The 11830-nt window shown below is 42.4% G+C and overlaps 1 protein-coding gene across 8 annotated transcripts in view; it reads right to left on the bottom strand.

Moving 5' to 3' along the window:
* RABGEF1 (RAB guanine nucleotide exchange factor 1) overlaps nt 1-11830 on the bottom strand; it is a 76503-nt gene that overhangs the window by 39421 nt on the left and 25252 nt on the right. For 3 of the 8 annotated variants that reach the window (XM_017509703.2, XM_017509704.2, XM_017509706.2), the window contains 2 exons: nt 5424-5612; nt 1202-1368 (listed from right to left, as the gene is read on the bottom strand). In XM_017509703.2, coding sequence (XP_017365192.1) covers nt 1202-1368; nt 5424-5602 — 346 coding nt within the window. In that variant the 5' untranslated portion in view covers nt 5603-5612. Of the gene's footprint in view, nt 1-1201; nt 1369-3037; nt 3175-5423; nt 5613-11830 lie in introns of those variants that run through there. The other 5 variants (XM_017509708.2, XM_017509705.2, XM_037731784.1 and 2 more) reach the window with 3 other exon arrangements.

The following is an 11830-nucleotide window of genomic DNA, read 5'->3' as shown; positions in this document are numbered from 1 at the left end:
GCCTCCTGGGTTCAAGTCATTCTCCTGCCTCAGCCTCCTGAGTAGCTGAAACTACAGGCACGTGCCACTGTGCCCAAATAATTTTTGTATTCTTTGTAGAGACAAAGTTTCACCATGTTGCCCAGGCTGGTCTCAGGTGATCCATCCGTCTTGGCCTCTGAGATTACAGGCGTGAGCCACCACATCAGGCCGCTATCCATTTCTTAAAAGAGAAGTGTGTTTTTGGTTATAAGCAATATTTCCTTTTAATAAAACAAAAGAAAGTCACAAAACCTAGAAGGCCAGCAAGGATCTTAAGGAGCAACACTCTTGTGATTCATTTCCCTGCCTTCAGGGGAGAAGACCTCATCACAATTACCCCAGGGTAGGAACTGGGGAGCAAGAGAGAGGCTCCCAGAGAACAAGTCTTCTGACAGCATCAATACTGGTTCCTGGTCTCCCTGACCATTTCACATCGACTACATAACTCTGAGTACCAACATAAATTTTCAGAGACTGAGGCCTTACAACAGAGACTCTTTTGCTTCATGCTGGGCCACTTCAACTGGCTTGTCTGCTCACACTGGTAGAAAAACTGTAACTTAAGTGACAATCCTCTTGCTGGTTATATGGCATTTTAAGAAGCAAGGTGAATATGATCATCTACATACAACTCCATGCACTAAAAAATAGCTACTATGGGTTATTTTTGTTCCCCCAAGAGCCCAACATGGGCCTTTTCCTGTATGTTCTCAATACACTTCCTCAAGATACAAGTTGTCTCTCAAATAAGCTCTCGGACAAAAAAAAATCTTTCAGATGGCTTTCAAGCCTAGAAATCACCACTTCTGACAAGCTATGTACAGTGAGGGTATTATACAACAGAACAAACCAGGATCCAAAAAAAAAAGGCACACAAAAACAAAACAGCCAAAGGGACAGTCATTTGGATGGGGATGAATTTCATAAACAAAACTACCTATTTCAATTCTCTTTATTCCTCCTATGGAGTAAACAAATTTCTCTAAAACACAATGTCTTTCAATCAAAGAGAGAATTGGTTTCATATATTGTCTGACCCTCAAACCCAATTTCAGTCTCAAATCTGAGCTGATGTTCCCAGAAAACTGACAGAAATTACAAAGCTGAGTCTATGAGCATAGTGGATCCACTCTGTGTCTCACTCAGGAAAACAAGAAAAAAACGAGTATCACAACATTACCCTTCTTTGATCCGACCCTGGAAGACGCACTGAAGAATTTCTTCACTGTGGTAACCTTGCGGGTCTTCTCATTGGTTTTCTTTTCTTCAAACTTGGAGAACGTGAGGGACTGGGCTCCTTGGCTGCTCTGACTGCTGGCAAAGGCCTCCTCCTCCTCCCGTTGGAGTCTGCAATTCAAGACAGGATTAGAATGATCTAGATATTCTCCAAGGTTTCTCTGTATCTGAAGGTTATTACTCCATTAATTCAGGAGGATCTAAAGATTTCAAAACTAGAGACCAAATATACCAAATCAGTCTGAAGTCTCAGATAGCTTCTGGATGGGATGGACTGCCCTTCACGCACTACAGATTTCAAACGAGACCTTCTCATGGTCATTCAACAACTGCTGTAGAGTTACATGGAAGAAATCAGGTCTAGTCCTTTTCGCTAACAAGCTCAAGATTTGAAAAGAGGAAAAGGTAAGTAAACAACTGCTACATAATAGGACAGCTGCTACAGCAGAGAGTAAAAATTGAGTGCTATAGTGCTATGAGAACACAGGGAAGAACTCAATCTGCTGGAAGAGTCTGACAAGGCTTTACAACAGTGATGTTTGGGCAGGGTCTTAAAGGATGAATAGGATCCTTTTTTTTTTTTTTCTGGAGACAGAGTGTCACTCCATCACTCAGGCTACAGTACAATGGCATGATCTCAGCTCACTGCAACTTCTGCCTCCCAAGTTCAAGTAATTCTCATCCTTCAGCATCCCAAGTCATTGGGACTGCAGGTGCAACTAACAAGGATAAACAGGATTCTAAATGAAAGGACATTCCAGGAAGAAGGAACTACAAATGTGCAAGCCTGTGGTTTGCTTCACAACAAGCTGAATGTAGCCAGAGCACTAGGGGTGTAATGAACTGTGATGCTGGATATACAGGAAGTCACCAGAGGGTTAGGAATCTTGATTGCTAAGCCCACTCTTCTGGATTTCATCATGTGATGGGGAAGCAAGAAAGACTGTAAATCCAAATCCAAGAAGTTCTCATTGTCAGATCTGTGCTTTAGAAAGATAATGTGGGTAGTTGTGTGAACAGCTTGAAAGGTAGAGAAATTAGAGGCAGTGACAAGAAGAGTATATTATAAAGGTTTTTTTTTTTTTTTTTGAGACAGAGTCTCGCTCTTGTTACCCAGGCTGGAGTGCAATGGCGCGATCTCGGCTCACCGCAACCTCTGTCTCCTGGGTTCAGGCAATTCTCCTGCCTCAGCCTCCTGAGTAGCTGGGATTACAGGCACGTGCCACCATGCCCAGCTAATTTTGTTTTGTTTTGTTTTTGTTTATTTTTTGTATTTTTAGTAGAGACGGGGTTTCACCATGTTGACCAGGATGGTCTCGATCCCTTGACCTCGTGATCCACCCGCCTCGGCCTCCCAAAGTGCTGGGATTACAGGCGTGAGCCACCGCGCCCGGCCCCAAAAGACTTTTCTGAGTTGGAAGAAATAGTACTTGGTCAAGTTGTAGGTAGCAAGGGAGGTGAAAGAGAAATCAAGAATGTAACCAAGGTTTTGTAGTTAACTTGGTAAATGGCAATGCCATTAATTGACTCAGGACAAGGGTTAGGAGAAAAATGTTCAGAATGGGGAGAATAATAAATAAAAGCAATAAATTTAGCTTTGGATTAGCTGTATATGAACCATCTGTAATAATTCCCAAACACAGGCCAGGTGTGGTGGCTCACACCTGTAATCCCAGCACTTTGGGAGGCCAAGGCGTCCAGATCAATTGAGCTCAGGAGTTTGAGACCAGCCTGGGCAATATGGTAAAACCCTGTCTCTATGCAAAATATAAAAATTAGCCGGAAGTGGTGACATGCTCCTGTAGTCCTAGCTACTTGGGAGGCTAAAGCAGGAGGATCGCTTGAGCCCAGGAAGCAGAGGTTGCAATGAGTCGAGACTGCATCACTGCACTCCAGCCTGGGTGACAGAGCAAGACCCTGTCTCAAAAACAAACAAACAAAACTTGGCTGGGCACGGTGGCTCACACCTGTAATCCCAGCACTTTGCAAGGCTGAGGTGGGCGAATCACGAGGTCAGGAGATCTAGACTATCCTGGCCATGGTGAAACCCCGTCTCTACTAAAATACAAAAAATTAGCCGAGTGTGGTGCTGCGCACCTATAGTGCCAGCTACTCAGGAGGCTGAGGCAGGGGAAACGCTTGAACCCAGGAGACAGAGGTTGTAGTGAGCTGAGATCATGCCACTACACTCCAGCCTGGCAACAGAGCAAGACTCCATCTCAAAAAAATAAAAATAGGCCGGGCGCGGTGGCTCAAGCCTGTAATCCCAGCACTTTGGGAGGCCGAGGCGGGTGGATCACGAGGTCAAGAGATCGAGACCATCCTGGTCAACACGGTGAAACCCCGTCTCTACTAAAAATACAAAAAAAAAAAATTAGCTGGGCATGGTGGTGCGTGCCTGTAATCCCAGCTACTCAGGAGGCTGGGGCAGGAGAATTGCCTGAACCCAGGAGGCGGAGGTTGCAGTGAGCCAAGATTGCGCCATTGCACTCCAGCCTGGATAACAAGAGCAAAACTCCGTCCCCCAAAAAAAAAATAATAAATAAATAATAAAAAATAAATAAATAAATAAAAATAAAAAACCTCAAGCACTATCTGTAAGACAGTGGTGCTCCAAGTGTGATTCCCTAGACAGCAGCAGCAGCAGCACCAGCCAACTTATTAAAAAGGCAGATTCTCTAGTCTTACTCCCAAGTGACTAAAATCAGAGACTCTGAGGTTGAGGTACAGCAATGACTGCTTTTACAAGCTTTCCAAGTGATTTAGCAGGGTCACAATTAAAAGTAATAAGAAATAGAAACAAAAATCACAGGTGGAGGAGTTAAGTCTGAGGGTGGAAGAGAAGCATATCTTTCTCTGGGACAGACGAGAAGTTACTATAAAAATATTAGTACATTTTTATGCGGAGAGGGGAGGAAGCTGAGGGAGTTCATGCCTAGTGGCCCGTACTCTGTTTCTCAAACAGAATCTGCTACTGACAGTATCAGGCATGCAGTCGAAAGCCTGAGGAGATCATTAATGTTCTGGGCTAAAATTTTCTCTTTTTGACCAGTCACTGAAAGCAATGTGTGATTTCTAATTCTCTGAGTTCACCACAGATGCCAGCAAAGTAGTCACTCAATAAATACTGGCTGACTGGACGGGGGGAAAAAAAAAAAAAACTAGCAAGAAGAGTTGGCAGAGTTCCATTTGACTTTCTTCTGTTGAAGCAGTTTTAGAATTTCTACAATGTTCTGGCAAAGAATTAACATTATTCATGGCATTTTATTAGTTTCTATGCTCACTAGCCATCTCATAATTTTTTTTTTTTTTTGAGACAAGACTCTCACTCTGTCACCCAGGCTGAGTGCAGTGGCACGATCTCGGCTCACTGCAACCTCCGATTTCTGGGTTTAAGCAATTCTCCTGCCTCAGCCTCCCAAGTAGTTGGGATTACAAGCATGCACCACCATACCTGGCTAATTTTTTAAATACTTTTAGTAGAGATGGGATTTCACCATGTTGGTCAGGCTGGTCTCGAACTCCTGACCTCAGGTGATCCTCCCACCTCAGCCTCCCAAAATGCTAGGATTACAGGCATAAGCCACTGCACCTGGCCCATTGTTTAATTTTTAACATCATTGCATTTCCAGATAATACAAACTGCCTTTGACTAACCTCATTTTAAAGGAAAAGTTAAATTTCTATAATGCGAGGATTACGTGATGTGTACAAGTCAACAGATTTCTACCACTGTATTTTGTCACTGAGCTAGATGCCATGCTGAATATATTATATTAAAAGAATGAGGGAAATAATGCTTGATGAGTGTCATTTGCAAGCCCTGGCTGGGTACATCACATTTATTAGCTCATTTAATCTTCACCATGAAATATGCCTATTCCCATTCTTCCACTCCAAGGAGGTTACTGTCTCAATTTGAGAAATAAGACTAATACAAACCAAAGAAAATAATCAGAAGTTAAGACAAACACAAAATGAAGAAACTACTGAAAGCTGTTCATGAAATGTTGGCTGAAAAGAAGTGGGGGAAAAAAATCCTATTATTTAATATTAAACTGATTTGCTAATAGCTCAAAGCAGAAGAGAAAAATGTATTTAGATGGTGACAGGACTATGCATCCAGTCATGTCACTGTTCAAACTCCTCTAGTTAAGTTCTTTTACCGCTCCGCCAGCTCCCAGTCCTCCTGAATCTGCTTCTGCCTGGCTTTGTGGTACTCTTCCCTCCAGCATTTGGAGCAGAAACCCTGCCAGGCAGGGTTGCCGTAGTAACCACATCCTTTCTTGCACAGGAGCTCTGACTGATCCACATGAATTCCTCGGCGTTCAGACTTAAGGCTCATCTTCTTCCTGCTAGCCAATAAACAAACAAGAAAGTGATGTTGAAAATGAATTATCACTCTACTAACTAAAATCTTAGCAATTATGAATAAAAAGTGAGTGATTCCATTATTTTCAAGCTGTAAGAGAGGGAAGGAGGGAATGAAGGAGGGATGGAGGGAAAGAGGGGAGAAAAAAAGAAAGAAAAAAGAAAAGTTAAATACAATAAATTCCTGACACAGACATATTAAAGAAAGACTTATTCGCTGCCCAAAATACAAAGAACCCATTAAAAGAAGGGCTAACATTGCATTAAAGACCTAAATTTAAAGGCTAGAAACTAGAAAACTCCTAGAAGAAAACTTAGGGGAAAAGCTTACTGACACTGGATTTCGCAGTGACTTCTTGGATATGATAACAAAAGCATAGGCAACAAAAGCAAAATCAAACAAATACATTACATCAAACTTTAAAATGTCTGCATAACACAATAGCCAACTGACAGAGTAAAAAGGATCAACACAGAATGGGAGAACACATCTGCAAACCACATATCTAATAAAGGGTTAATATCCAGAATACGAAGGAACTCTTACAACTCAATAACAACAACAACAACAACAACCCCAAATAATCTGACTAACTAATGGGAAAATGACATCAATAATCAATTTTCCAAAGAAAACATGAACAGTCAACAAATGTGAAAAAATGCTTAACATCACTAATCATCAGGGAAATGCAAATAAAAACCACAATGAGTTATCACTTCACACCTGTTAGGATGGCTACTATAAAAAAACAAACCCTGGCTGGGGATAGCGGCTCATGCCTATAATCCCAGTACTCTGGGAGGCCAAGGTAGGAGGATCACTTGAGGCTAGGAGTTCGGGACAAGCCTGGGCAGCACAGCAAGACCCCATCTGTACAAAAGTTACAAAAACTAGCTGGGTGTGGCTGGACACGGTGGCTCACTCCTGTAATCCCAGCACCTTGGGAGACCAAGGTGGGTGAATCACAAGGTCAGGAGATCGAGACCATTCCTTGCCAAAATGAGGAAACCCCCGTCTCTACTAAAATACAAAAAATTACCCAGTCATAGTGGTACGTGCCTGTAGTCCCAGCTACTCGGGAGGCTTAGGCAGGGGAATCACCTGAACGCGGGAGGCAGAGGTTGCAGTGAGCCGAGATAGCACCCCTGCATTCCAGCCTGGCAGCAGAGCAAGACTCTGCCTCAAGAAAAACCCCCAAAACTCAAAACAAAATTAGCGGGGTGTGATGGTATATGCCTGTAGTCCCAGCTACTTGGGGGGCTGAGATAAGAGGACTGCTTGAGCCCAGGAGTTGGAGGCTGCAGCGAGCTATGATCACACGACTGCACACCAGCCTGGGTGACAGTGAGGCCTTGTCTAGAAAGAAAAGAAGAGAAAAAGAGAATAGAGAAGAGAAAAAATTGAAATAATATCTTAAGTTCCAAAGTCAGTTTTCTTTTCTACTATATAATATTTAAACTCATTTAGTCATAGCCTCACAGCTGTATGGTAAATTGCTATGCAACAATTTCCACTCAAAACTGAAACCACCCGTACTCATTCTTCACCACATAAACAAACTGCCAAACAAGCACAGAAAAAAAGCGGCACTCTCTAGCATTCATTCAAGAGACTCACATGTGCAGATAAAATTAAGCCCTATACCTTGAGGATCTTATCATTAGTTTAACTCAAACATTTACTAAGTGCCAACTGTGTGCAAAGAATTGAGCTAGATGTTACTGGTGATGCAAGTGATAGGCCAGGTCATTGCCCTCATGAGCCTCATAACTGTAAGTAAAGGCAGACTGAAAAATATGGAAAAATAGAAAGTATAAGGAAACTGTTGGGGAGCAGCAGACATACTAATTCTGACTTAGGGAGGATGGAGAAACCACTTGGGGATGCTGGTGATAGGCCTTAAGGAGTCTTGAGTTGAAAGGGTCTTAGAAAGATGACATAAAGACAAAGGACATTCTGGACAGGAAGAATGCCTTTCACAAAGACCTCAGAAGTAGGAAGGTAAATGTAAAATATGAATGATGTAGTATAGACAGAAGGCAAACTAAAGAAGTTCGGTGGGAAGTCAAATCATGATGGCTTTTTAAAACTCCAGGCTACAGAGTCTGGATTGAAAGTCACCACTAAAAGCTCCTGTAAAGGGGAAAGCATGCTAAGATCTCTATCTTAAGACACACAACTTGAGATGTAGAGTTCTGTCTTCTAGCATGACCAAGTGAGGAGGAAAATAAATCCTCTTCTGCAAAAGCAGCTGTAAAAATGGAGAAAACTTCCACTTTCTGTGATGCATCTATGTCTGGGCCAAGGAATGCACTGAAATCTCAAGCCCTCCCCTCTAACCCTGCTCTTATTTTTGCAGGGTTCTCCTGTGTCTCCTCTGTTTAGGCACAGGATCTGTTCAACAGAGTGGAAGCTTAACTAAAGATTGAGATGTTTAGCCCAATCTGAATCTTTGTCTGAACAAACAACAATCTCTGGCTGAACATTAAGGCATGCAGACACAGGGGTAATCCTTAGAAGGAAGTCAGGCATAAATGAAAACAAAGAAAAACTGAGCACAGTGACTGCAGTTGCTGGGGAGAGAGACCTCACAGATCCTGGACAGAATGCACTGTGCACTACTTTTGAGGATTTTGAAAAGCAAAATGGAGACGCGGGGAAGACCAGAATTCAAAGTATCACCCAGCTGTCTAAGAGATTACCACTTTCTCCCATCCAATACCACCAGGCCAACCTGGAAATGGACTCCACAGCAGAGAAAGGTCCTCCAGTTTGGGCTCCAGGCATGAGAAAGGGAAATCCTAACAGTCAGAGAGAATATGGGGATCTCCCCATTTACCATCTCCCCCTTCTCTTGAGCCCCCTGTAATCGTGTGCTTTGTCTGCAGCTATGGCTGAAATGAGAGACTACAAGAGCCAAACTCTGAAGCAGGAGAACTATTGATTTTCCCCATTCTCTATCCTTGGCCTCAAATGTGCATGCAGTGCTGGAAAGACATGGCAGAGTGGGGTAACTAAATCCAGTTGTCTGGACAAAAGAAAGAAAATATGAACTCCTAGGGAACAAAAAGTATGGGAAAAATTGCTGAGGAGAACTCAAGAAAGCATTATCTACACTCACCCCTAGCCTGCATATGTATAGATCTGATGCTATTCAGTACCAAAGGTTTTTAAATTGAAACTAAGGGAGAGACCACTCTGTGGGTCTCAGATCAGCACATGCATGAAACAGATGCAAACAGCACTACAAAAGCTCTGAACAATGAACTGACATTAAAGTCACAGCCCACAGAACCTGTATGTATCCCAAACTTGGCAACAAAACAAAAAACTTTTGCTCTGGGAATAACTGTTCATAAAATGAAAAGACAAGCTACAGAATGGGAGAAAATATTGTAAATCACATATTTGGCAAAGAACTCACATGTCCAGAATGTATAAAGCACTCTCAAAATTCAGTTGTAAGAAAACAAACCACCCAATTTAAAAATGGGCAAAAAACCTCAACAGGTACTTTACTAAAGAAGGCATACACACTGGTGTCCCACATTTCCATGAGAGGCCTTTGCTACATATTGCCCAGTCAAGGATGTTTGAATATTGAACACCCTTACAAGAGAAAGATGACAGCTCCGTCCATAGCAGAAGACAAGTTTGTTAACTGACCAGTACAGTAAATATGTCTCCCTTTACATCAAAGGTTTGAAAGGTTTGTTTGCCACCCCTCGTGAGATTTGAGTTCCCTGAGCTTGGATTTCCTACTTGTGACATTGCCCACAGGGAACTGACAGCAGAGGTAGCCCATGTGGACATGAAGCTGCTTCTGCTGATGTCCTGTGACCTGTGTCCTCCACTTTTGCCTCCAACCCAGGAATTTCATGTCTTGGGCCAATATCCATGAAACTATGGAGACTAAATTGGTACCTTTAAATAGGGAAGACTTAAAACTCGGGTCCCTTGCAGTTACTGACGTGTTGGCAAATAAGCACATGAATAGTTGGTTGAGCGCTGTTCGGTCATTAGAGAAATGCAAATTTAAACAACCATGAGCTATCACTCAAACCTATTAGAATTACTAAAATAAAAAACAGTGAGACAGCCTCGGCAAAATGGCAAAACCCTGTCTCTACCCCCCCCAAAAAAAAAAAAAGGGCAGGCATGGCGGTGCATCCTGTGGTCCCAGCTACTCAGTAGGGTGGGGTGGGAGGATCATTTGATACTGGGAGGCGGAAGCTACAGCAAGCCAAGAGCACAGCACTGCACTCCAGCCTGGGTGACAGAGTGAGACTCCACCTCAGAAAAAAAATAAATACTGACAATACCAAGTGGTAGCAGGGATGCAGAACAACTACAAACCTCATACATTCCTAGTGGAATGCAAAATAGTACAGACACTACCGAAAAGAGTTTTATAGTTTCTTAAAAATGTATACACACAATGACCATCCAACCATGCAATCCCTCTCCTGGGTATTTCCTCTAGTGAAATAAAAACTGCTATTTACTCAAAATTCTGTACACAAACAGTTATAATAGCATTATTTGTGATGACAAAAAATGGCAACTAAAATATCCTTCAATGGGTGAACAAATAAACTATGGTAAATCCATACAACAGAATGCCACCCAGGAAAACAATGACGACAACAGGTATTAGTACACCCAACAAGGTTGATGAATCTCAAAAGCTTTATGCTGAAAGAAGCCAGCATCTTAGTTCCTTCTGGGTGCAGTAACAAAATACCATAAACTGGGTAGGTTATAAAAAACAGAAATTTATTTCTCACAGTTCAGGAAGCTGGCAAGTTAAAGATCAAAAAGTCAACAGATGTTGGTGTCTAGTGGTTCAATGAAGGTACCTTCTCCCTGTGTCCTCAAGTGGTGGGAGGGGGAGACTGGCTAGCTCTCTGCAGTCTATTATAAGGGCTCTGATGTCAATTATGAGGGCTCCACTTTCAGGAACTAATCACCTCCCAAAGGCTCCATCTCCTAGTAGCATCACCTTGCAGTTTAGAATTTCAACACAGGAATTTGGGGGAGACACAAAGATTCAAACCACAGCAGCCAATCTTAAAAGTTTACATACTGTATGATTCCATTTAGAAACTAGGGGTAGGGAATGATATGACTATAAGGAATTAGTACAAGAAAGTTTTTTGTGGTGATCAACCTGTTCCGTATTCTGATTATGAAGGTGTTTACATAAATCTATTAAAATGTTAAAATTCACAGAACATTATAATCCTCCCAAATCAATTTTACTCTATAATTTAAAAAAGAAAAACTCAGCCAGGAGTGGTGGCTCACACCTGTAATCCCAGTACTTTGGGAGGCCAAGGTGGGTGGATCACCTGAGGTCAGGAATTCGAGATCGGCCTGGCCAACATAGCAAAACCCTGTCTCTACTGAAAATACAAACATTAGCTGGGCGTGGTGGCAGACACCAGTAATCTCAGGTACTCAGGAAGCTGAGACACGCTTGGACCTGGGAGATGGAGGTTGCAGTAAACCAGGATTACACCACTGGACTCCAGCCTGGGCAACAGAGAGACGCCGTCTTCAAAACAAAAACAAAACAACTTGAGAGGCAATTTCTAGGTTGGATCACAGAGAAGTACAGAACAGAAGACACGGATACTGACCAAGAACTACAATTAGAGGACTAGAGGTAACACAGTGGGTAGCAAGGTATGGTTGCGCTTGCCCATAATCCCAGCTACTCAGGAGGCTGAGGCACGAGAATTACTTGGAACCAGGAGGCAGAGGCTGCAGTGAGCTGAGATCGAACCACTGCACTCCAGCCTGAGCAACAGAGTGAAATCCTGTCTCAAAAATAAATAAATAAATAAGAGGTAACACAGTGGGAATGGAAAGAAGACAGATAGTAATCTACCTCAGAGCTATAAGAGTTATTTAATGAGACTTGGCAGGGAGAGGGAAATCTCATTAGAAAGAACTCTCAAGTTTACTGTTTACCTCCTCTACAAGGTTAAAGCCCTCCAAGGTCAGGATTTCGATCTAAGACACCAGCCATTTATAAATAGCATATGAGGCTGAGGTAGAAAGGAAGGAAGAAAATAAGAAGTAGAAAAAAAGAATAGAGTCTAGAATGTTAAGCTGCAGAAACTTTAAAGACCATCTACTAAGACCTATTGTAACAGATGAAGATACTAAACATTAAGAAATCATGACTTACTC

The sequence above is a fragment of the Cebus imitator genome, unplaced genomic scaffold (genome assembly GCF_001604975.1).
Source record: "Cebus imitator isolate Cc_AM_T3 unplaced genomic scaffold, Cebus_imitator-1.0 Scaffold419, whole genome shotgun sequence".
Lineage (NCBI taxonomy): Eukaryota > Metazoa > Chordata > Mammalia > Primates > Cebidae > Cebus > Cebus imitator.
The sequence above is the reverse complement of the archived record's forward strand: the minus strand, read 5'-3'. Positions and strand labels throughout refer to the sequence as shown.